The 26,082-nt window shown below is 48.4% G+C and overlaps 1 protein-coding gene across 1 annotated transcript in view; it reads left to right on the plus strand.

The window, feature by feature from the left end:
- The first annotated feature begins 3,253 nt into the window (after positions 1–3,253).
- The window catches only part of Tmem163 (transmembrane protein 163), a 227,169-nt gene continuing 204,340 nt past the window's right edge, over positions 3,254–26,082 (plus strand). Inside the window, exons 1-2 of the mRNA XM_004668129.2 lie at positions 3,254–3,452; positions 10,456–10,575. Of these exons, the coding sequence (XP_004668186.2) occupies positions 3,254–3,452; positions 10,456–10,575 (319 nt within the window). The remainder of the gene's footprint in view (positions 3,453–10,455; positions 10,576–26,082) is intronic.

Raw genomic sequence — 26,082 nt, forward strand, 5'->3', positions numbered from 1 at the left:
GCCATCATCTGGGGACCTACTAGTCAGAGCACAAACCACCACCTATTCTTATAACAATTCTTTAGGATTACTCACCATGTGATTGTGGAACAAATTCATGGATAATAGGTACACACACAGTTTAGACATCAACATGGTGACCTAAGTTATAGCAGGTGAATAAAAGCAGTGCCAGTTACAGGGAGTGTGATCTGCTTTTCTGCATGCTTAAGCAGGCCGTTCCAGAAGTCAGGAGTACTCAGATGTTTGTACCTGTACAATGTAGGAGCTGATGGAGGACAAGGAGGGAATATTATTGATAGTTTCCTTCATTTTAGCATTTTGAAACAAGGGCTAAGTAGATACATTCACAAGCACATTACAGTTCCTGGGCCCGTGAGAGTTACACATGTGATGGACACATATGTGTTGATTGCTGACTCAGACTTCATGAGTGGATCTGGTGTCAAAGTCCTGATTTTTCAAAATGAGAAGGAGTATCTTAGATGTATTTGCTAGTTGTATTTCTAGAAAATTCTGTGTACATTGAAAAGGTGCAAACTTGTTTTGTGTTTGCATGTAAAACAGAATTTAAAATTCTGATGTAATTAGAAGCACATTCTCAAGAGATCAAAGGTCCAGGCTGGTTTATGAAAGTCATGTGGGACACAGACAATCTTCTGTGCCCCAGGTAACGCCTACTAAATGCCTGCGGCTTCCCTCCTCCCATTATGATCCCATCAATGAAGGCACCTGCAGTTTTCCCAACTCCCCCCTAGGGGCCGGTACTGGTGTGGATTATGATGCTAGGCAAGGATTAACTTTAAACCTTGGTTTATTTGTAAAATGAATCCAGCAGTTGCACGTAAAACTCTTAGCAACGTGTGTGGCACATAGCTTGCCTTCCGAGAATACAAACTAACATCATTCAGTGAATTGCTGAGGGGGTTGTCTGGGGGAGAAGGAGAAAGAAAGGCAAGAGAGATCTCCTGTCTGAGCCCTCTTCCTTCAGTTTAACATACTCAGCACGCCTACTTGGAGGATCATTTAAGCCTCAGCAGGTTCAGCCGCAAATTTGAATGTGAGAGCCACGGACTACAGAGCCAAGGGAGACGACAGTGGGAACATGGATTGTCTCATTCAGAAAGCCTGCTGTTGATCTCAGGTGTGTGTGTGTGTGTGTGTGTGTGTGTGTGTGTGTGTGTGTATGTGCACTGTAGGGCCCATGCTGCACAGAGCACTTTGAGAATCACAAGTGACTGAGTAACAAATTACATCAGAATGTGGGGGTGAAGGATGGGGGGTGTCAAAGACTTCCGGCCAGATCACAGAGCAATTGAATCAAACCTTCACAGAGGAAGGGATATCTGATTTTAAAAAAGGGGGGGAGGTGTTCGTTTTCAGTGGCTGGAGGCCCTGGAGCTCCCATTCTCTCTCTCTACCTCTTTCTCTCAAATAAATAAATAAATATATAAATAAATAAAAAAAATATATTAAAAAAAACCCCAGTCCCCCAACAGATAAGGGCTAAGGCTGAAGGTCAAAGCTTAAGCCTGTGACCCTGCCCACCCTTAACAGCACATTGAAAAAGACAATAAAATTTAAGAGCCCAAATGGGGAGGGGAAGAATCCCACAGCATACTCTCATGTCCAGGCCTCAGCTCTGTGGCGCTGGCTGCGACAGTGGTTCTCTGGTCCAGTCAGCCGTAGGCCTGGGTATTTTGGGTTTTGGCCATCTATGGTGCTTCGAGGGACACTGACAGATAGGAAGATCAGATGGAGGGACAAGATCCGGCTGGGGGGTGGGGGGATGGAGGACCTGCAGGTACTTCTGAAGGACTGTCTAGTTTTACAGGGCAGACCCAGGATTAATGGGGAGATACTTTCAACGTTTTCTAAATTTACTGACAAGTTTTACACATGCACATAATGTATTTTGATCATCACCCCCTCCCCATACCCTTCTCTTGCCCCCTTTCCCTGAACCCCGACTGCCTTTCAACGACTCTTTCATTGTTCTTTAGTCAAATAAGTACGGCATGTTTCTTTTTCTTTTGGACAAGAAAGGACCTTTAGAATGACCTAGTTTGATGCTTTCAGTTTATAGCTAAAATTCCTGTTTAAAAACAAAACGTAGTCGGGGTCTGGAGTTAACTCAGATCTAATCTTAGCCTAGCAACTTCACAATAAAATGAGACCCTCTTGTCTTTGCACCTTCGCCCGCCGAGGCCTTTAAATCCCGTCCTGGTTTCGATCACAAGGAAATGAGAAAAACAGGGTGGAGTCCTTTAAATGAAGAACTCGGCATTTTAGGGATCTCAGATTAAATTTAGAGACTGATGCCAATCTAAAGACGAAATCTAGACTCTTGGATGCTGAAGCGGTTAAATGCAAGCCCCGTCTGTCAGAGCCGGTTCCTCCGCGAGCCTTGCCGGGTGCCCGCCGCGCGTGGACTAGGTCGCAGCGTCTCCGGAGTCAGGAGCCTGGCTGGATGCGCGGGAAGGACCGGCGCGCGGCAACCCCGTCCGGGAGAACCGATCCTCGATGTTCAGAGGCAAAAGAGCTGGCTAGGGTCTTGTCTGGGAACGGCCCAGGGACCGTGGCAATGGGGCCAGCCGTGGGGTCCCGACATCCTCTAACAAAGACTGGACCCTTGGCTAAGTAGGGGCCCGAGAGAGACTAGGCGGAGAGTTAAAGGTCTTGGCAGACCAGAGGCTCAGCGGCTGGGGGACCGGGATCCCGTTTCCCGGCGTGGGCGGCCTCCTGCCGGCCGAGAGCCGGTGCAGCCGGCCGGGGTCGCAGAGAGAGCGATGCCGGAGAGCGCCGCCCGCCCGCCCTCGCGCCCACGCACCCGCCTGCCCTCCCACGCGCGGCCCCGGGCTCGGCGAGCGCACAGGCTCGGGGCGCAGGGTCCCTCCCGAGCACCAATCCACGGCCCGGGTGGGGCGCGGCCCCCGTCACGCCCTTGCCCGGCCCGGCCCCGGTCGCTCGCCGGTCCCCACGCCCCTGACAGTGCCGGGGCTTAGGCGCGCGGGGACCGTCCTAGTCCCTCCGTCTCCGCCGGCCTCGGCGCTCGCGCTCGGGCGCACGGGGCGGGTCCCAGCCGCCGCACCTGCCCCCGGGGGCGGAGCGGAGCGCAGCGACGACCGCGGGCCCCAGCCTCCGCCGCCTCCGCCTCCGCCGCCGCCGCCGCCGCCCGGCCCCTCGCGCCCACCGCCCGCGCCTCACTCCGCGCGGCGAGACCCCGGCCGCATCCGACCTGCAGCCCCGCGTCATGGAGCCGGCCGCGGGCAGCGAGCGCCGCAGCCCCACGGGCCCCACGATCCCGCCGCCACCCCGGGGCCACGCGCCCCCGGTCGCCGCCGCTCCCGGCCCGGGCCCGCGGAGCTCCACGGCGCGCGAGCCGGAGGAGGAGCAGCGGCAGCCGCGGTTCAGCGACAGCGGCCAGTTCAGCGACGGGCTGGAAGACCGAGGTGAGCGGGCACCGCCCGGGGTCCCTTCCCGACCGCCGCCCGCAGCCTCCCGTCGCCCTCCTAGCCGGGCTCTGCGACCCGGGGCGCGCGCCCAGAGCCGGGGCCACGGTGCCACCGCCCGCCCTGGGCGCGGGCCGGGCAGCCGCCCCTCCGCCGGTCCTGCTCTGGGCCGTCCCCCAGCCCCAGCCCGACGCCCGCGGGAAAAGTTTGCCCGGCGACTCATCGCCTCGGAGCCCCGAGCTCCCCGGGACCGGGACCGCAGGCCTTGCTCGGCGCCCGCCCGCTCGGGGACGCGGATCCCTCGCGTCCCGCGCTGTGAGCTCCGCTGGCCACCTGGGGAAAGTTCCCTGGGCGGGATCAGAGGCCGGTGCTCGTCAGGATGCTGGCCCCGGAGAAGGATGCTACCTAGGGAGTGAGCCGGGATCCCGGCTACCCGCAGGTCCTCTGAGTCCGGGGTTACAGTCGGGGTGCTGGCAGAGGGCTGGGACGTTTGGGGTTGGGCCACTGATCTCATCTACATGGATGCTACTGAAACTTGGTACTTCCCCGGGGAGTGTGTGCCCAGCCCTGGACACTGGCCTTGATCCCTGAAGACATGCATCTCTTAGGAAGGCTAGACTCCCTACCTCTGACTGGCAGCTGCTGTTCCTTGGAATGGCCCGCAGGGAATGCTGCCAGACTCCCCTGTGCCTCCCTGGTCGCTCCCCTCTCCCATCCCATTCTCCTGGCCGATGGCACGGATGCCGTGCTTTCAGCAGCGACCTCGTCTCTCCTCTTGCTGCCCCCGTAAAGAATCAGTAGTTTGCTAAAGCCGCTAAGTGGCGGGAGCGGGGGTTCTTGCGGCTGGGTCCTTCAGCAGGAAACCGGTTCTTTGGACCTCTACCCAATTTTCTTGGAAGCTTTTATCTGTCGGCTGTGGAGGGATTATATTATTTTAGTCTTAGCAGGTTTCTGTTCTATTCTTAGTATCTCCTGTACATTTTTATTTCGTGTTGGGATGCAGGCGCTCTTAAAAATTCTGAACAGCAGCGTGTGAAATGGAATGACATGGAAACAGCGATTCCCTGGGAAGCGGGAAGCCGCGGAGGTGCTCAGGGAATTGGAGCTGCTCCAGTTGCAACGAGTTCTGCACCAGTGTTGCAGTTCCTCCCGCATGACTCGCATAACTCGATAGTCTTGGAGACCCCAAGGTTGGAGACACCACCAGGCACCCAACAAAACCTCTCACTCTTATTATGGGATGTATCTATTATCTTTGCTCCCTCCCATAACTAATATTGCAACATTTAAAAATTTTTATATTGAAGAAAGAGGTGCCCCGGTCGATTTTAATTTTGTAGCATTGCAGGTCGCCTGCTTAAGCTGACCACTTTCTCCCTACTTGGCAAAAGAATAAGGGGGAAAATGGTGCTAGGGTGACTCAATGTTAGGGTTGTTTGCAGATTATGCGTAAGTGTAAAAAAGAAAAAGAAAAACCCTTCTGAATTCATTCTTTATGGTGTCAGTGGTCAGCTGAATTTCATTTTCTACTTTATTGTTCCCTGAAAGCATTCACTGTTCGTGAGCTGTTCCTGTGTTGAAGCATAGCATGGCACACACGGCCTCTCTGTTCACACGGATCCTGTCCCCTACAGAATCCAAGGCCTAATGCCATGGCGAGCTAGCTGACAGTCATATGATATTCTTTTGTTTGGCCGGTTCCTGGTGGCAAAGAGTTAATGATAACTGAGTATTCTGGTTAAGTAAATCAGGTTAGCTGGGAGTTTACTGCCATCTTTTCTGTGGCTGTGTTAGTCCATCGTTCCTATATGGAGTCTTCTGTCCCTTGGGAATGGTTCCAGAGCTGCGACAGGGCAGGAAGCCCCAGCAGTCGTCTGTGGGGCGCAGTGGCTTTCTGCTGGGCAAGTCTAGCACCACAGGGCGTGGCGGGGGATGGGCACTCTGTCTGCACACCTACCTTGGCGATTCCCTTTTGCGCAGGCTTCCTCCTGAGTGGTCAGGACTTATTGTAGACCGCTTCAAGCTCCAGGCAGAGAGATGCTTTGTAAGCTAATGCTTTGGGATTCTGAAGACATTTTGTCCTTAGACGTCATGCGGCCTCCTTTGCAGAAACCTAGCTAACTCAGAATATCCTAAACCTGGACCTTGTGGCCGACCCTGTTGCTAAGGGAGCAGAGAGCACACTGGTGACTTAAAGACCTTTACACACACACACACACAGCCCAGCCCAGTTGATCTTAGGCCTCCCATTTCCTCTTTTAATACCCACTTTTCTATCATTTCTTCCCAAACCTTAGGGTGTGGCTTGCCCTTACGGAGTAACCTGCTTTAGCATGTCCCACTATTTCTGACCTCAGAACCTAAAACTCCCCATCTAGTAGATATCCCCCTACTGCAGGTGAATTAAAGATTGATGCAGCAGGGCTTAGTGGTTTAAGCTTGTAACCCAGCACTTGGGAGGCTGAGGTTGTGAGTTCCTGGTCAGACTGGGCTGCAGCGTGAGACCTTAATAGCATCAACAATGAATTTTGACAAACTCAGGGAAAAGCAATGCTAACGCATACTAGTGTGGGAGTGATGCACAGCTTAAACCTCCCCACATATATTGGCACCTGCCTTCTCTTTAAAAAAAATTTTTTTTAACTTATTTGTAAGAGAAAGTGAGAAAGAAAGAGGTAGATAGAGGGAATGAGTGCACCAGGGCCTTCACCCACTGCAAACGAACTCCAGATGCATGTGCCCCCTTGTGCAGCTGGCTTATGTGGGTCCTGGGGAATTGAACCTGGGTCCTTTGGCTTTGCAGGCAAGTGCCTTAACCGCTAAGCCATCCCTCTAGCCCCATCCGCCTCTTCTTCATTAAAAAACCCTGTGCTCAGTATTGCCAGTCTCAAGTTGAACATATGAATTCAAGTGAGGTTAGAAATACAAATTCGGAAGCCAAGTGTGAGCAGGGAGGCTGTAGCCTTGAGCGTGGCCGTGAGGCCTGTCTTAGCTTGTGCTGGGCCCTCCTGCCTCTCCAGGCTGCCTTGTTTCCTTCCTTCTGGGAAGCATGGCTTCCTGACCACATTAGGAATTCCAATGTGCGGCACCCCCAGGACAGATACAGAATGTCTGTGTGTGCACCAGCCATGTCTGGGTTGAGCCCTTGCAGGTCTTCACTCTCCACTCCCCTCATAGGAGGTACAGGAGTAGGAAGTGTCCCATTCTTGGCATAGGCTGCATTGTTAGAAGTGAGAGTCGGGAGATAAGGCGCAGATGTTTAGAAACAGGAAAGCACTTCCTCTTCTGTGTGGTATTTCCGTTGTAATCACTGCAGTGTGTGTGCGTGTGATGGATGTATGCTTAGGTGTTCAGTGCACGTCCCTTGTGCCATGGCACACACGTGGAGGTCAGAGGACAACTTCGGATGTCTGTCTCCACCTTCAGCTTTGTTTGAGGAAGGGTCTCTGAGGGGATCTGGCCTATGAGCTTTGGGTTCTCCCATCTCCACTTCCTTTTCACCACAGGCACACCAGGATTAGGGGTGCTTGCAGTAAGTATCCAGCTCGGTGTGGGTGTGGTGATCTGGACTCATGTTTTCAGGCTTGCACAGAAAGCGCTTCAGCCATTGGACCATCCCCCCAGCCCTTGTTATTTTTTTTCTTAATTTTAAAATCTTATCAGGGCAGACAGAGGTTAGGTCCGGGAAAGAACTGTTTTTACAGTCGGAGAAAACCCAAGGCTCAGGTGGCGTGGCCCCTGTGGCTGTTACTTGAGCCTCCTGCAAAGAGAGCTGCCCCAGTGCTTTGGAGGGTTAGGGGAAGGTCTTCAGGTGTGGCCGGACCAAGGCACTATTGAAACCAACTGGCTGAAGGAAGGTAAATGTGACATCTCAGAATAGACAACCCAGATTGTGGCTGTCCTTGGAAAAGTAAGCAGCTTCTCAAAGGAATGGGATTTTTGCACCCTTGAAATTGTCATTGTCAAAATGCTTACTGAGGGGCTGTGGAGATGGCTTAGAGGGTAAAGTGACTGCCTCGTAAGCATGAGGACCTGAGTTGGATCCCAAGTGCCCATATATAAAATGCTAACTACGGTGGTGGACACCAATAAAATCCCAGCAGCGAGGAGGTGGGACAGGAAGAACCCTGGAAACTAATTGACATGTTCCAGGCCAGTGTCTCAAAGGATGTGGACAGGATTGCTGAGGATGGCCCCTGAGCTTGTCTTTTGGCCTGTACATACCTATGCACACATGTGCATGGGCTCTCACATACACATGTGTACCCCATTCCCACATGTATGCATGCCACACACATGCAAAAAAAAAAAAAAATCCCAGCAAATGAGCTGCTTACTTGCGCCAGTACTTCAATGGTTTAGGTTCACTTCTCTTGAAATTCAATCAGCCAGAAAGAAAGGAAGATTTTCATATCATTTGGGAAAAGGAAAGGAAAATTTAGGGGCGTGTGGGATTTGCTTAGCCTAGGTCATTGCTTCCCCTGGACACAAGAGTGACGTCAGTAAAGAGCAGAGAGGGGGCTTTTTTTAGCTGAGAAAGAAGCAGACAGAGGGACATACTACATTATCATCTGAAGTCACCTGCACCTAGCGCGGAACCTGATGAGAGCGAAGGCTTGTCCTTTTGCCATCCAAGTGCATCTGTGAAGAGAGATCCGGGGACAGTGTCTCAGTGAGATGGTGGATATGGGTTTGTGCTTTGCTCCTGCCTTCTCATCTCTCCTTTCATCTGGCTTAAGTCCCCAGATTTCAGTTACTTCTGCATCCTCTGGGCTGCTTGCTCACAAAGCGTCCTTCTCAACAGCCCTGCTTGCTTTGTTCAAAGTCTGGTTCCAGGATGCTTAGAGCTGAGGGCTTTCAGCAAGGCCTTTGTTATAAATTTTTCATAGGTATGTGTGTGTGGTGTGCGTGTGTCCATGTCAGATCTCTTCCCCAGTCACTCTCCCACCTTATTTTTGAGACAAGGTCTTTCACTGGCCTCACTGGCTCACAAATTAGACTAAATTAGCTGGCCAGAGAGAGCCCCAGGGATCCTCCAGTCTCTGCATCCCCAGTGCTGAGATGACAGGAACACCCTACCATGCCTGGTTTTTATGTGGGTGCTGAGGATGAAATTCACGTTACCCACTGAGCCATCTTCCCAGCCTCTTGGTTATAATATTTAAACAAGCTAAGGCTTGGGGCACTTGTGGGATTCAGAAAAAAGATACCCTAAGCGGTGGAATGTGGGCACACAGTGGACTGTGAACTGAAGGTCCTTGGAGACCTTAGAAGTCTCCCCTGCCCTTCTTTCTCCTAAACCCCTTTATTCCCCAAGGCAGGTCACGTAAACTCGAATTCCTCTTCCCCTAAAGGCAGCTATTAAACCCAGAACTATTGCTCTAATGACACCCTTTCTTTCTGTGTAAGAGCTGATCACAGAAACCTCTGACTTACCTTGTCTGAGAGAAGAGCAATCACAAGACCCTATTCCAGGAATCCTGGTCCACCCCCAAGAAAGGAGAGCAGCACAGAAGAGCCTGAATAGACAGGCAGGCCCTGCTGGGTTGCCCCTCTTCCTGCTTGTTACTCCTTCCTTCCCTCTTACCCAATCGTGTTTCTTCAGGGCTGTCCATTGCTCGTTGAATCTGAGCATAAAGAACATTCCCGCAGCCTTCGTGTCTTTGGCTCTGGAGTCTTCTGTGTCACATAGGACTTTACTTCTCCCTCCCTCCCTCCTGCTCTCCCCCTTCTTTCCCCTTTCCCTCCTTGTACTTTTTTTTTTTTTTGGTCTCATGCATCCTGAACTGTTCTCCAACTCTTTATGTAGTAGAGGATGACCTTGGACTTATGATCCTCCTGTAAGAGCCTCTACTATCCAAGTTCTGGGATTACAGGCTATACCACCATGCCTGGTTTATGAGGTGCTGGGGATGGAGCCCAGTGATTCATGTATGCTAGGCAAGCACTCTGCCAACTGAGTTACATCCCAGCCCTTCTCACAGACCTTTCATTCAGTAAATTCATTATCAGTTCTCTCCTATTAACTTGTCTTATAGGTGTGTTAGCCATGTGCCTTCCTCTAGGTGAGGAAAGGTGCCATTCTTTTTGTCACTGTAGCTTTGTGTGATGGTCAGTGGGGCAAAGCGAATGATGGGCAGGGGTGATATGACACACTGTGATGTTTTACAAATGCACACCCAAGCTCTATGAATTCCTTCGTTACTGCTAGACTGGTGTGATGAGGCCTCCCAGGAAGCACGTGACGTTTTGTGCAGCCAGAGCTGAGTGGGCTCAGCCACCTTCTACTTAGACGCATGCGTGGCTGAAAACTTGGTTCTCCAGCAACTAAGAAATGGCATGGGGGTGGCTTAGCAGTTAAGGTGCTTGCTTGCAAAACCTGGGTTTGATTCCCCAGTACCCAAGTAAAGCCAGATGCACAAAGTGCATCTGGAGTTTGTTTGTACCTGCTGGAGGCCCTGGCATGCCCATTCTCTGTCTCCCATTTCTCTCTGCATTTGCAAATCAATCAATCAATCAATCAATCAATCAATAAATACTTTTTTTAAAAAGACATGTCACTAGGTGTGGTGGTGCACGCCTTTAATCCCAGAACTCGGGAGGCAGAGGTAGGAGGATTGCTATGAGTTCAAGGCCACCCTGAGACTACATAGTGAATTCCAGGTCAGCCTGAGCTAGAGTGAAACCCTATCTCAGAAAATAAAAAAAAAGACATGGCATGTATAATTTAGTTTCCAAGGGGAAGAAAGGAATATAAATCAAGTCAGACTGCAGATGTTCTAGGCTGACCCAAGATAGTTGAGGTGGCATTGCCTGGGAGTTTTTGCAAATTCCTGCTGTTGTCAAGGGCTCCCCATGTGCAAAACACGAAGATAAAAACACATGTTTGTCTATAGGCTGTCAGTTTGCCATGTTTGGATAAGAAATTGTAACTCTGGCTGTGTGTTTCTTAATAAGGAGATGTCTAACTTCCTTTTCTCTTTTTAATTTTTTTTTTGGGCAGGCTTACTAGAAAGCAGTACCCGCCTAAAACCTCACGAAGCCCAGAACTACAGAAAGAAGGCATTGTGGGTATCTTGGTTCTCCATTATCGTCACACTAGCCCTTGCGGTGGCTGCGTTCAGTGAGTATCACGAGTCTTGCTGATCAATAAGCGTTGGTGTTGCCTGTCTTTTTCTCTAACCCCAGTGGGCCATCCTCTTGCTTTTAGTTGACTATTATTGATGAGCAAAAAATTTTTAGATGGTTGGATACGCGGGGTAGTTATAAATGAGCAACATGGCTTCTCTCCTCTGCAGAGAGACAAATATGATGGAGTGGAGAGAGATACCAAGAGCTTTGGCTGTCGTTAGCAGGCAGGTTTGTGGAAGTGGAGTCCAGCTGCTGGCCAGACAGAGAGAATGCTCTCCTGGTGGATGCCTTCAGCCTGTGCTGCTGTGTGGCAAATATCTATCCTCGAGATGTGGGTTTTGAGCCTAGTGTGATGAGATGAGTGTCATGTTACAGTTCACCCTCTCCTTCCTCCTTATTGTGACTTGTGCAAGGCTTGGAATAAAATCATGTGTGCATTTTAATGAAAGAAAAATGGAAGGGCTACCTTTCAAGGTTTTTAGTTGCCACAGAAGTAAATTCCTTCTTTCAATTCAAGGAAACCATGAAATTGAAATAATTTTGGCCTCTAGATGATCCTGTTTGGGGATCAGGAGGCTTTATGATGTGTCTTCTCTGCCAACATTTGCAGGCTATGGACATATGCACATGCTGTGTATCCTTTTCTTGTGTGTGCATGTATACATGCTTGCATGTGTGTAGGTGCATGTGGGTGCAGGTGCGTGTGCACATATGAAGGCCAGAGGCTGACTTCAGTTGCTGTCTGCTTTTTGAGACAATCTTGCTGCTCACTGGTTTGGCCAGAGCAGCAAGCCAGCAAGCCCTAGGGATTCTCCTGCCTCGGCCTCCCCAGCACGGGAAATGCAGACGTGCACTACCGCACCTGGTTTTGACCTTGGTGCTGCGGGTCTAAACTCACATCCTTGTGCTTGCATGTCAGGCACTTTATCTGCTGAGCCATCTTTCCAGATCCCTGTGCTATTAATTCTTATTAATGCTGCAATGATCCACAAGTCTAATTATAATAGCTTAGTGATTGATCTTGGTAGAAACTATAACATTTTCTTGTTTTAATGCCAGGAAAAAGGAGAATGTATTTGTCCATTTTGTGATGGATTTATTACTGAGCAGAAAGCTCTGTGTTCTAAGTGCTGAACATCCTGCAAGGTGCCTTGGAGGAGGAAGAAAAGGGCTGTGGTCATTAGATGAAGACAAGGCTCTGTGTGTGTGTGTGTGTGCACGTGCGCATGTGCACATGTTATTTAAAATTCTATTGTGTCAGATTGGATCTTATACTGGAAGTTGGGGTTGGATCCCAAGGGGCAATATTAGAATTTGACCAACTGTTTTCTCAAAGCATAGCATATATTACATGAAGTGACTTCTCTTGGGAAACGCTGTACCATATCTTGGCTCTGAAAAATGCAAACATTTAGCTGCAGAAGGTAAAGCCTTCCAGAAATAAACATTACCAGCGAGCCAGAAATCTAATCAAGAGGAATTCTGACTCTTGAAAATAGACCCCCTTCTTCCCCTCTCCTCCCCTTTTTAATGCTGTTACAAAAATAACAAGCTCATGGATGTCCCTTGAGGGTAATTTGGCCCTGGTGGCTGGTAAGGGGACTCTGGATCAGACACGGTAATTTACATATGTAAAGAAAAGGGATGGAATGAAGAGAGGTGATTTATAGACAGAATAATAGCCCTCAGACTGGTCCCAACGACCAGCAAGGCTGTTGAGTCTTCATCCTGGGTGTCTGAGTGAGGACCTGAGTGAAGACAGTCTGTAGTGAGTCTTTTCTTTGGTAGAATAGTGTTGCATCGGATGCACTTAAATCTTGTAACAGGGAAGAATTATGAAGACACTGTGGTGCCCTAGTCAGTTGGGTTCTCTTAAAAATGTCCATTTTCTATAATAGGAAAAGCCTGCTGGGTAATGCACGTGCCTGGAATGTTGCTTTGTGCAATGGGTTTCCTTTTCTTTTGTTTCTGGAAATGATTTTGCCTTCTTTGTGACAACAGGCATTTAATTTAAGTCCTTTGACTTCTGGCCTATAAGACATGGCCATTGGCATAGTGTAGCATGACCTGTGTTATTTTCTGCTGCTCACTTATTTCATTTTCAAGTTTGCTTTCAACTTATTCTGGTTTAGTTAAACTGAAAACGTGTGGAACACCAAACATATTTCTCTCCATTTTAATGAGCAGTTTTGTGTCTGTGTATGTGTGTGTGTGCATGTGTGCATGCACGTATGTATGTTGTATTTTAGACTTTTGGTCTTGCCTATGATTGCGTTGGTTTTGTTTTTAGTTCCCTATTTTAAATCCCTTCTAAAGTGTCATTCATGAGCTGACAGACCTTAGTGGGACCCTTTTCATAATTTGAATGGAAATAAAATAGAGATTAAGAAATATCAGCTCACTTTGAAAGTTATACTTAAGTTAGTATGTAAAGGAAAATTGCACATCTCAGATTAGATGTGTCACGTGAACCAGGCATGGTGTTGCATGATTGTAGTCAGAGTGGTAAAGGCAGGAAGACCAGAAGTTCAAGGTATCCTTGTCTAGATAGCACGTTTGAGGTCAGCTTGGTACACATGAGACCCTGTGTCACCAGAGGACTTCTCCCCAGTGTTTTGTGCCACCAGGTGGTTGGCAAGGGCTCTGGTGAGGTGGAAGGAACTCGTGAGCCAGGGATATGAGCATGGTGTGGTGGTCCATCTTCATTGTCAGCTCGACTGGATTTGGAATCACCTATGGACACACTTTGGGCATGCCTGTGAGAGCCTTTCCAAAGAGGCTTAATGTAAGTGGGAAGAGCCATCCTGAATGTGGGTGACATCGTGCTCATGGGCTGACGCCTGGTGAATAAAAGAAGAGAAGGTAGACCGGAGCTCCGCCATCCTCTCACGGTTTTTCTCAACTGTGGGTGTGATGTGGTCAGTGGACACACCTGCCCCCATGCCCTGCTGCAAGGGGCAGTGTCTCTTCTTAAACTGTGAGCCAAAACAAACCCTGCTTTTCTTAAGTTGCTTCTGTTAGGTATTTTATTATAGCAACAAGTGAGATACAGGTGGATTGGGCCAGTTTGTGTGTGCGTGTTTTAAGTTGCATGATGTCTGCTTTTCCTTTTCTATTTTTTGTTTATTGATGACTTCCATAATTGTAAACAATATTCCATGGTGTAGCAGACAACTTCAGGTTCACTGAGATGAACTTCCAGACCAGGCACAGTTATGGAGGAAGGGATTTATTGAAGCTTACAGATCCAGGGGAAGTTCCATCATGGCAGAAGAAGCTGGCCTGCTTTCACAGGTCCAAACACAGAGAGAGAAGCATAAGCCTAACAAGTCAAAAGCCACACAGCACAGCACACTTCAGGAATGCCACCTAGGTACACTTTGCATATCTTTAGATTGAAATCTCAAACCAACCACCACACTTTAAGATCTGCCCAGTGACATTGCCTCCAGCCAGGTGGCTGCAGATGCAAACTGAAAACTAATAAAACACTGAATATATTGGGAGCCATCTATTCAAACTACCATACATGGTAATTCCCTCACTCCCCCCACTTCCTTTGAAATTCCACTGTTCATCATATCCCCTCCCCAGTTTGTGTTTTTTAATCTTTGTGTGTGTGTGTGTGTGCATGGATAATGTATGCATGTATATGTGTGCATGCTTATGTATGTTAGTGTGGGTTCACACATTCCACGGTGCATCTGAAGGTGTGTGGAGGTCAGAGGACAGCTTTGGATGCCTGTCTTCCCTTTCACCTTGTGTGAGACAGGGTCTGCTGTGTTTGCATATGCACATATTCCCTGGGTTCTCCTGCCTCTGTGTTCCTTTCAGCGTAGGAGCGCCAGGATTGCAGATGCTACAGGCTCCGGCTTTATGTGGAATTCTGAGGATCTGAACTCAGTTCTTTACACTTGCATAAGTGTTTTATCCACTGAACCATCTCCCTAGCCTCAGTTAGTGTTTGCTTATTTATTTATTTGAGTAAGTGTGTGTGAGAGAGAAAGAGGAAAATAGAGAAAGAATGCGTGTGTACTAGGGCCTCCAGCCACTGCAAACGAACTCTAGATGCATATGCCACCTTGTACATTTGGCTTATGTGGGTCCTGGAGCATCAAACCTAGGTCCTTAGGTTTTGCAGGCAAGTGCCTTACCCTCTAAGCCATCTCTGCAACCCCCCCACCCCATTAGTGTTTTTAAAAGCATCATTTACAGAATTACAACGGGAGGTGCTTTGATATTTTAGAGAAGCTTCTGGTATGTGTGTGTGTATGCTGTGAATCAGTGGAAGATAAATAGAGTAGATTTATAATCACATCTTTTTCTTTTGGGGGATGGGTTTGAGACTGGGCCTTGCAGTGTAGCCCATGCAGGCCTTGAGTTCATTGTCACTGAAGCTGGTTTCAAACTCAAGACTCTCTCGCCTGTCTCTCAGGTGCTGGGATTATAGGTGTTCACTGACACCTTGTCGGCTATGTTTTCTGGCTACTTCCAGATATTAAAACACTGGGAGGAGGTAGAGCATCAATCTTTGCATGGACTCTGCATTCCAGATCTTTAAGTGAATAAACTGTTTTTTAAAATTGGTTTTTCAAGCTAGGTAGGGGACTGTATTTCTTAGGAAATGGTACTTTTTAAGTGTTTTAAAAAATTATTTATTTATTTATTTAAGAGGGAGAGAAGAGGGAGAGAGGGAAAGAGAGAGAATGGGTATTCCAGGGCCTCCAGCCACTGCAAACAAACTCCATATGCATGTACCACTTTGTGCATATGGGTTACATGGGTACTGGGGAATCAAACCTCAGTCCTTTGGCTTTGCAGGCAAACACCTTAACTGCTAAGCCATCTCTCCAGCCTAAGAAATGGTACATTTTAGCTAAAGGTTTATTTAGAAATTAAGTGCAGATCTCATCTGTTTTATAAATAGTTACCACTTTTGGAGCCCACCATCTGTCCTTAAGAACGTTCTGTTGCTCAGGGCACTGTCCAGGAGCTGTGTCTACTGCCATAAGCTGGAATTCTTCGTGTCACTTACTTAACTGCCATTTTGTACTTGTTTGTCAATACTTTTTTTAAAAATATATTTTATTTATTTATTTATTTATTTGAGAGAGAGAAAGAGGAAGAGGAAGAGAGAGAATGGGCATGCTAGGGCTTCCAGCCATTGCAAATGAACTCCAGATGCGTGCACCACCTTGTGCATCTGGCTTACCTGGGTCCTGGAGAGTTGAACTGAGGTCCTTTGGCTTTTCAGGCAAACGCCTTAACAGCTAAGTCATCTCTTCAGCCCATTTATCAATACTTTTGATGGAGTGTATTGTTTTCAAGTTAGTAGTTTCTAGAAGATCTAAGGAACTTGCTTAGGTCAGTGTTACTGAGTTACTACACTTGATCTTAGCCAAAAGGCCAGGAAGCAATAGAATTACTGAGTTATTTGTGACAATTCATGTGTGTGTGCTATGATTGATATTCACATGCCTGGTATAGTTTTTTTTTTTTTTTTAATCTTTGCATTTATGTGTGTGTGTGTCTGGGCACGCTCATGTGTGCTAATATGGTTGTCAGAGGAGAAGCGCAGGTGTCAGTCCTGTCTTCTACTTTGTCTGCTGTTTGCAGCTGTGTTCACCAGGTTAGCTGGTCCGAAAGCTTCCAGAGACTTTCCCACTTACCATCTCCTGGTTCCCGAGGCCTCCCATCTCACCTTTGAAGTGCTGGGATTACAGACGTGCTCGACCACGCTCAGCTTTCTGTGGGTTCTGGGAATATGAACTTAGGTCCTCAGGCATGCACAGCAAGGGATTTACCCACAGAGCCATCTTCCCAGCCCTGTGCCCTTGTTTTCTGAAGCACTAATTATTTATTTATGTGTGTGGGTGATGGTGTATGGGCATGTCGGGGTCTCTTGCTGCTGAAAACAAATGCCCGTTCAGCTTTGCATGGGTGGTTGGGGAATTAAACCCCGGCCAGCACGCTTTGCACACAAGACCTTTTACTGCTGAGTCGTCTTCCCAACACTCCAATAATCTAGACTTAAAATTTTTATTTATTTATTTGAGAGAAAGAGAAAGAAATAAAGAGAAAGAGAGAGAGAATGGACATGCCAGGGCCTGTTGCTGCTACAAACTCCAGATGCATGTGCTGTGTTGAGCATCTGGCTCTACACAGGTGTTGCTGGGGAGTTGAACCCTGGTGTGCAGGCTTTGTGAGAAAGTGCCTTTAACTGCTGAGCCATTTCCCAGGCCTCATGAAGTAGTTTGGATCAAGCTTGGTAATGCAGTGATTTTAGATGTACTGATGTACTGATAAAAAAGCAAGTGGCAAATAATCCTAGAATGTTCTAGAGAGCCCTAGTAATGGACAGACAGCATGGAAAATGGAAGTCTTCTTATAGCCAAACGTGAAAATGAGTCTGCTGCACTAATGAGGCTGGAAAGAGACTAAAAATTTGGTTTCTATGACTCAGCTTTGGACATCATTGATGTCTGTGTTAAGATGATTGAAGAAAATGGATTCTGACTTTATATTTGAGATTTGAGTACAAGTTAAATTTTAGGGACTTAATACTTGTTCTGTGGGAAATAAAGATATGTTTAAAATATTCTCAAGGGACACTATTTTTGTAAGATACGCAGCTCTATTAGGGAAGAAAAGGGCACTCCAGAACAAGATCTCAGAAAAAGATTATTCAAAAACTTAAAAATTAGAAAAAATATTCTGAAAAAAGTGATTTCCCTTTTGTTTTTGGCAGTCTTACTCTAGCCCAGGTTGGCTTTAAATTTATGGAAACCCACCCCTAATTTAGCCCTCCAAGTGCTGGGATTATAGGCATCGTCCACCAACTTAGCAAGTGATTTCCTTTTTTTAAAAAAAATTTTTTTTTATATTTTATTTTTATTTATTTCAGAGAGAGCTACAGAGATAGAGAGAAAGAGGCAGAGAGAGAAAGAGAGAGAGAGAGAGAACGAGAGAGCGAGAGAGAGAATGGGTATACCAGGGCCCCTGGCCACTGCAAATGAACTCCAAATGCATGTGACACTTTGTGCATCTGGCTTACGTGGGACCTGGGGAATTGAACCTGGGTCCTTTGGCACTGCAGGCAAGTAAGTGCCTTAACCACTAAGCCATCTCTCTAGCCCATGATTTCTGTTTTAAGTGTGGGAATTTTAAAGTAAGTTATTTGATTTCAGTATAAATTCTTGCTCTTTAAACATAGTAGAATAATGTGTAGTTATTTTTTCTAAGGTCAAGAGTTGAAAGGTGGTTAAGTAAACTTACATGTTCTGTCTATATGAACAAAAGTGTCCACGAACTTTCTAGGGTGTTTTCTCACTTTGATAGACATGATGCCAGGTAGAAAGGGCCAAGACTTCCAGACACAAAATGGCTGTTGCTCCAACCTGACAGCAAGAGAAAAAAAAAAAAAAGTCAACAAAATAGAAGAGGAACTAGTTGGAAAGAAGGAGTTTAGGGTTAGTGGGGAGGAGAAGGAGGAATCAAAAGAGGATATTATGATCAAATTACATTATCATCATGAATGAAACTGGTGAATAAAAAAATAATGAGCCTGGTAACTCACACCTTTAATCCCAGCACTTGGGAGGCAGAAGTAGGATCGCCATGAGTTTGAGTCTAGCCTGGAGCTATAGAGTGACTTCCAAGTCAGCCTGGGCTGGAGTGAGACCCTACCTGGTGGTGGTGGTGGGGGAGACAAACAAAAGCCAAACAAAAGAAAAGAAAAGGCCTAAAACAGCTCTCTGGGCATGGTGGCATTCATCAGTAATCCAGCACGCTGGATGCTGAGGCAGGAGAGCTACAGTTTGAGGTCACCGAAGGCTCTAGGGGCTTCCTAGAGCCAGGAGAGTAACATTTGAGTGTTCACAGTGGTGTTAAAGGTGTGCCATGGCCTGGCCCTGAGCCCCTTTTCTGGAACCCTTTGAACTTCTGAGCAGGATTGCAGTCATGTTCTGTGGTCTGGCTTGGAATCCCACAGGACAGACTTTCTCCGAGCGGCCTTGCCAGCCGTGGGCCACATCCCTTGCAGCATATGTGTCTCCACGCTCCCTGCTTTCTTCCTTGGTTCTCTGAGGTTTGTGAAGCCCTGGTCTCCTGTGCCTGTGTCCTAAGTGCTGATAGTCTTGAGATACTTCACTGAGCCAAAGATGGGCAGGGTTGATGACCCTTGGTGGTATTTGCTAGTCTTCTATTATTTTCATATTTAAAAAAAAGCAGTGAATGCATGCAATAAAAATTCATGAGATCAAAGGCCGGACATAGTGGAACACGCCTTTAATCCCAGCACTTGGGAGGCAGAGGTAGGAGGACCGCTGTGAGTTCGAGGCCACCCCAGAGACTACATAGTGAATTCCAGGTCAGCCTGATCTAAAGTGAGCCCCTACCTTGAAAAATAAAACCAACAAATTAAAAAACAAATCATGAGATCAGAGGTACCTGGTATACCTCTCTGCCCATCTTGCTGTCTCTTTCTTTTGGTTCTTCTCTCTCTCTCTCTCTCTCTCTCTCTCTCTCTCTCTCTCTCTCTCTCTCTCTGTGTGTGTGTGTGTGTGTGTGTGTGTGTGTGTGTGGGTGTTTTCAAGGACAGCATGGGGCTAGAGAGTAAAAAGATATCAATATTCCTTCTTGTTACTATTGCTTTTATTGGAAGTAGTGTCTTACTCTTTTGTTTTTTTTTTTTTTTTTGGTTTGTGTCTTCTGTGTGTACATGCATGTATATATTCATGTAGGCATGCGTGCATGCATGTGTGTGTATACAGAGGTTGATGTTGGGGTGTCATTCTCAAATATTCTCCACCTTATTTTCTGAGACAGTCCCCAGTTGAACCTGGAGCTCAGTGCCGTGGCTAGTCTAGTGAGCCAAGTCCTGGGGATTCACTTCTCCAAGACGCTGGGACTCCAGGCCTGCAGTACCGTGCCCAAATCTCCCTGGGTATAGGGAGTGTAAACTCACCTCATGCTCGCCTGACAAGTGTCTTGTCTTTCCTGGTCTTTAAAACAGCATGGGCTTCTAAAAGGAAGAGCTTCCTCATGAGCATCTGCCCGCTGCTGCTAGATCACACTGCCGTGCTGGGAGCCTGTGGGCAGGAAGTCCCGAGCCACATCCTGGGGGGCTTGGTGGGATAATTTGCTCCCTGCAAGTGTGTTCAGAGAATGATAACTCCGAGGCTGCTCCAGAGAGGTGGAAACCGGAGGAGTCCCAGATAGAAGTGTTCTTTGAGAACCTCGCCCTGACAGCTCTCCCCGCTGGGCTCTTCCCTCATGGCCTTGCGGTGGCTTCATGTCCTGTGGACTACACAGGAGTCCTTGACTCCACAGTTTGCTTCCCTGAGACCTGCCACGATCCTGCCCTTCTTCCTGCTTATACTCATCTCCCCCCCGTCCCCAACGCACGGCGATTCTACCCACAACGCTCCTGGGGAGTCCAGAGGCTTGAGACCTCCTCCTCACGTGCCTGCTCTCCCCGAGCTCGTAGATGCATTGCCTCCTGCCTCCCCCACCCTTTCTAGCTGTCTTCACTTTTATTTTATTCTATTTTATTTTACTATATTACATTGCATTACATGATTGACATTATGTTATATTTTATATTACTTTATTAGATAAAGAGTCTTGCTGTGTAGCTCAGGCTGGCCTTAAAATCACCATCTCCCTGCCTCAACCCCCTGAGTTCTAGGATTATAGGTGTGTACCATCATCACCACCTGCTAGCCAGACTTGGCTTAGTACTCAAAAGAAAAATAACAAAGCACTTCTAGGAAGACCTCCATGGCCCTCCAGGGTGAGCTGAATGTCCCTGTTTTCTGCCCATGTTCAGGCATGCCATGCAATTCTCTTTTTTGGGGGGTGAGGTGGGGTGTGGGTTTCAAGGCAGGGTCTCACTTGAGTCCAGGCTGACCTGGAACTCACTGTCTAGTCCCAGTCTGGCCTTGAACTCATGGTAACCCTCCTACGTCAGCATCTCAAGTGCTAGGACTAAAGGCACGCGTCACCATGCTCACGATACAGTTCTTGCAGCGCGGCTGCGCTGCCCCACTCCGCCACACCGGTCGTCCCCTTCTCTAGTCTGCTTCGTATCTGTATCCCTGCTCACCTGCCCCCACCCCCCGCCACCCCCAGAAGAAGTCTCTGTGGATGCAGCAGCTTGAGAGTGCGCGGCTGCAAGTGGCAATCCCAGACAAAGGAATGCCCTTTTTCCCCTAGTACGTGGAAGCAAGAAGGGAAGCTGCACTGGGGGTCTCGTTGACTCTGTGACTGGCTATGGGCGCCCACTCTCTCTCCTCAACTGGCTCCCTCGGGCTCGGGCTCCCAGACCTGCCCTTGGCTGGGGCTCGCCTCCAGCTGCTGTGAGCACACTTCTTCCCGGCCGCCAGTGCACAAAGAGCCGCTGTTTCCAGGCAGGCGTGGAGGAGGGGTCTTTGCAGCTGCCAGCGCGGCCTGCCTCCCTTCTGCACGGTGATAATTAAAAGTGTGGCCAGGGTGTGTAAGCATGAGGACCACGGGGGACCTGGTGACAAGCCTGGCCAGACTTCTCATCAGGCCAGGCTGCTCTCCCCCTCCTTGCTTGGGTCTGAAAGGCAGGAAGACCCCTGAGACATCTGTGAGGGTGTTTATACGCCTCCCAGTCTCTTTAACAGTCCTGTTCATTAACCAACTGGAGGAAAGGGCTTTTCTTTCTTTCTTAAATTTTCTTTCCTTCTTTTTTTTTGTTTTTAGTCAATGGCATAGATATATTAGAAAATGTCCCACCAGGACAGAGAATAAGGTAAGAGCCATATGTTATTACCTCCACAGGCCTGGAAGAACAAGAGCTTTATTTCTTATTGACAGATTTTTATGCATGTATATAATGTAGTTTGAACATAATCCCCTCCCATTACCTTCTCTGACCCTCTTCTACTGACCCCCTTCTTCCCAATTTGCCCTTCTTCTCCTTTGATGTTTTTTTTTAAAATTATTTATTTATTTGAGAGAGGGGGTAGGGAGAGAGAATGGATGCACCTGGGCCTCTAGTCACTGTAAATGAACTCTAGACACATGCACCACCTTGTGTATCTGGCTTGAGGGGGTACTGGGGAATTGAACCTGGGTCCTTAGGCTTCACAGGCAAGTGCCTTAACTGCTAAGCCATCTCTCCAACCCATGATGTCTTTTATTTCATGCGTGTGTGCATCCCGCTGAATTTAATTCGGGTAGCCTGCATGGGTGGGAGATTATTTGCCAGAGCATGTGTGATTTACTAGTGGCTACGTCAGGAAAGAAAACGCTCCGCACTCCCCCAGTGGCCATTAACTGCTGCTAACCCCTTAGGGAGGCACGGGAGCATCACAGCCTCTTCTCCCACGTACAACGGAGCAGTGATATGCCCCATGTTGTGCGAGTAATGAAAGGTGCGGTGAGGTCATAAGTGCAATGGCCATGTCCTGTCCAGAGGACAGTGTTCCAAAGCACTCCTTCTTATCTTACAGCTTTTCAGTATTCTCCCTACCCCTCTGTTGCAGCCCGGTTTGCATTGCTGGTAGAAATCACCCAACCAAGAGCAGCTTCTGGGAAAAAGAGATTTATTTTGGCTTACAGGCTCGAGAGGAAGCTCCACGATGGCAGGGGAAAATGATGGCATGAGCATAGGGTGGACATCACCCCCTGGCCAACATAAGGTGGACCACAGCAACAGGAGGGTGTGCCAAACACTGGCAAGGGGAAACTGGCTTTAATACCCATAAGCCGGCCCCCAACAATACACTCCCTCCAGGAGGCGTTAATTCCCAAATCTCCATCAGCTGGGAACCTAGCATTCAGAACACCTAAGTTTATGGGAGACACCTGAATCAAACCACCACACCCTCTTCTACTATGTTCTCTGAGCCTTGGAGGGGTGATAGAGATGCCTCTTTTAGCACTGAGCACTCATCGCTTGCTTCTTCTCAGGACATGGATGAGTTTTGAGTTGCCCTAGTAGTCAGTGCTAACGGCAAAAAATTTCTCTGACACCGGGCGTGGTGGTGCACGCCTTTAGTCTCAGCCCTGGGGAGGCAGAGGTAGGAGGATCACTATGAGTTCGAGGCCATCCTGAGACTCCATAGTGAGTCCCAGGTCAGTCTAGGCTAATGTGAAACCCCAACTTCGGAAAAAAACAAAACAAAACCAAAAAAAAACAGAAAAGAAGAAGTTTCTCTGAGCGATTGTACAAGTAGCACAGACCCATGAATGCAAGCGCAAGTTTCTAAAGGATAATAGAATGAACATAGCATATCCATCCAGTCGAACAGAAGTAATAGTTTCCCTTCCAGGGCCTATGACCTCCCCAGGCTTTGGCTTGTGACTAGGTTATCAGTACCAGCAGAAATTCCCTCTCGTAGAGACTCCTCAAATTCAGTCAGAGAGCCGTTGGTTATAATAGTCATGCCACTATTGCTCCAGCGGGCACGTCTTGCCTGGCTGGTGGGGTGTGGAGCTTGTAGAGGTCACTACTGGTTAAGACTATTGATTTTTCTTCCCCGGCAGCCTGCATAGCACCTTCCAGAACTCTGACAGCTTACCCAGCAGAAAGGAAGCTTCCAGTTCATTCCTGCTGGGTTCGAGAAAGGTTTTCTGATCTGCTTTTGCTTCAGGTTGTGATTTGGTCCTTTGGGAGCTGCACATGTGCATGTAGAGGCCAGAGGGCATCAGATGTTATTCCTTAGGTGCTGTCCACCTCCTTTGTGACAAGGCCTCGCACTGACCCGGAGCTTGCCAGTTGGGCTAGCTGGCTGGCCAGTAAGTGCCAGGGATCATCCTGTCTCTGCCTTCCCAGCAGTGCGATTAAGGCATATGTCGCCAGACCTGGCATTTTTACTTGGATTCTGGGAATCAAACTCAGGTCCTCATGCTTAAAAGGCAAGTATTTTTCCCATTGACCTATTCCCCTAGCTCCGTAAACTTCCTCTTTCAGGTGTCTTTTTGCTGTAGTTCCTGAGGGACAAGACATGACTTTGTCGGCTTGTGTGCTAGGTTCTGGGATGTGGTGACATGTGGCAAAGGCAGATGAAGCTAGAGGGGCAATCCCCTCCCCCGCCCCAGGAAAGGAAGGCTCTCACTGTCCTAACCCAACAGCCACCCTCCTCCCAGCTGGTGTCTGTGTTCCTCAGTCCTTAGCCAGAGACGGACACTGGGCGGTGTTAGGTGCCATACAGGAACAGCCTGTCCCCTGGAAGAGCGCAGGTCTAAGCAGGCAGGCGGTGACAGGCCACAGGGAAGGGAACCTGTGCCAGTCACCTTGCAGTAGCACAGGCTGCTCGGGAAAGGGCCTCACGGGTCCAGAGTGGAGCCAGGCCCCGCCGTCCTCCGCCTCCATAGAACAAGGTCCAACAGGAGCTGCCAGTGTGGCAGGGCTGCTTCCGAGGCCTCTCTCTTGTGCTCACGTGGCTGTCTTCTCCTTGGGTTGTCCTACGATCTTCACTCTGTGCGTCTTTGGGCCCTAATTTTTTTCTTTCTACAGAATGGCAGTCAGGCTGGGCTATGGCCTACCATAGGGCTTTTATTTTAATTTACTTCCTTAAATTAGCTGTTTCCTGGCGCTGGGGAGATGGCTGCTTGGATAAAGTGCTTGCTGCACAAGCGCAAGGACCTGAATTGGTCCCGAGAACCAACATAAATGCCAGGTGTGGCGGTGCACACCTGTAGTCCCAGTGCTGGAGAGGTGGTGGTGGGGAGTCCTTGGGGCTCACTGGGGAGCTAGTCTAGCCTAATGGGAGCTCTGGGTGCAGTGAGAGACCCTGTCTCAGAGGGAAGTGGAGATGACTGAGGAAGAGACCTATGTCAACCTATGGCCTCTACCACGTATATGTGTGTGCTCTCACACATGCACGTGCACCTGTATACGTGTGCACCTACACACACATAAACATGCACACCACACCCATGCACACGCAAAAAAAAAGAAACCTATGGCTGGGCGTGCATGTGCATTCCTTTACTTTTACTTCCTGCACTTGGGACGCACAGGTAGGAGATTCACCATGAGTTCGAGGCTAACCTGGGACTACAGAGTGAATTTTAGGTTAGCCTGGGCTAGAGTGAGGCCCTACCTTAAAGAACAGGCATGTGTTCAGGTGTGGGGCAGAGCCTGTGCACACTAATCTGAAGGCAACACAACTTGGTCCATAACAACAGCCTTCACCAAAGCTCCAGGCCGGTAAAGGAAGTGAAGACCCCAGTATGATAAGGCAGGCGTGTTACCCCCAGTGACGGGCTTGACCCACAGCGAGCAAGCTCATATGTTCCACATAGTTCTGTGGGACAGCGAGGGAAGCTTCCAGTAAAATTCAGAGTCACTCGGATGACTTTATTTAAACTGCATTTAAAGTTTTCTAAGCTCCATTCCTAGGAAATAGACCCTGAGACCCCAAGGTGTACTGGGGCTGTGGGCAGAGGAGGGCCTCAGAGTACCAGCTGGGGCAGCCAGAGGGCAGAGGGACAAGTCCAGCTGCAGTGCTGTGTCCTTGGGGGCCATGCCATCAGGACTCTCAAGTGGGGACCCTTCAGAGTTGTCCCACTGAAGCGAGAGGGAAGGACTGAAAGCCCTAGGACAGGGAGGCAGCTTCCTTCAAAGACGCAGGCATCATGGTCCCCATTCCTTGCAGTGGGGAGAATGAATGCTTAGGCCTTGAAGGAAGACCCAGGAGACATGCGATGCCATTCACTCTAGGCTTATGCACTCTACTTTGTCTAGGAAGCTAAGCTTTATTCCAGCAGATGCTGAGCTATTGATATGAACCAGATCTTGTGGGTGTTCTATGGATGTGACTGCACCAAAGATGAGCTGTCTATCCAACATTAGTAAATCTTTGAGAAAAGGACTGTATGGTTGAGAGCCACATTCACTTTTATTTATTTACTTACTCATTTTTGTGTGTGCTCATGGTGTATGCATGTGTGTGTGCGTGCAGATGTGTGTGCTGTGTGTGTGTATGTGTGTGTGCTGTGGTATGTGTGTGTGTAAGTGTGTGTGCTGTATGACATGTGTGTGTGTGCACTGTGTGCACTATGTGTATGTGTTGTGCATGCAGATGTGTGTGTGTGTGTAGCTGTGTGTGCCATGTGTGCATTCATGCAGAGGCCAGAAGAAAAGACCGGACACCCTCCCCTGTCGTCTTCACCTCATTTTCTTGAGACAGAGCCCTTCGCTGAGCCCACAGCTGCTATTTATTGGTCAGGCCAGCTGACTCGGGAGTAACCAGTGATTCTCCAGTTTCTACCCAGTTTAGCACTGGGGTAACAGTCATGTGCTGCATTGCTTGGCCCTTTCTCGTGGGTGCTGGGGATGGAACTTAGGTCCTTGTGCTTATGTAGCAAGTGTTTCCAATGGAACATCTCCACAGCCTGGAAAGCCATAGAGATGACCTGGTTAGAACTGAGCTACAGATCAGAGAATCAGCTGAAAAATATAAATAGACTTCATAAATAACATAAAGGAATTAGACATATGAAAGCAAGGATGCTGAGAAGA

The sequence above is a fragment of the Jaculus jaculus genome, chromosome 5 (assembly GCF_020740685.1).
Source record: "Jaculus jaculus isolate mJacJac1 chromosome 5, mJacJac1.mat.Y.cur, whole genome shotgun sequence".
Classification (NCBI taxonomy): domain Eukaryota; kingdom Metazoa; phylum Chordata; class Mammalia; order Rodentia; family Dipodidae; genus Jaculus; species Jaculus jaculus.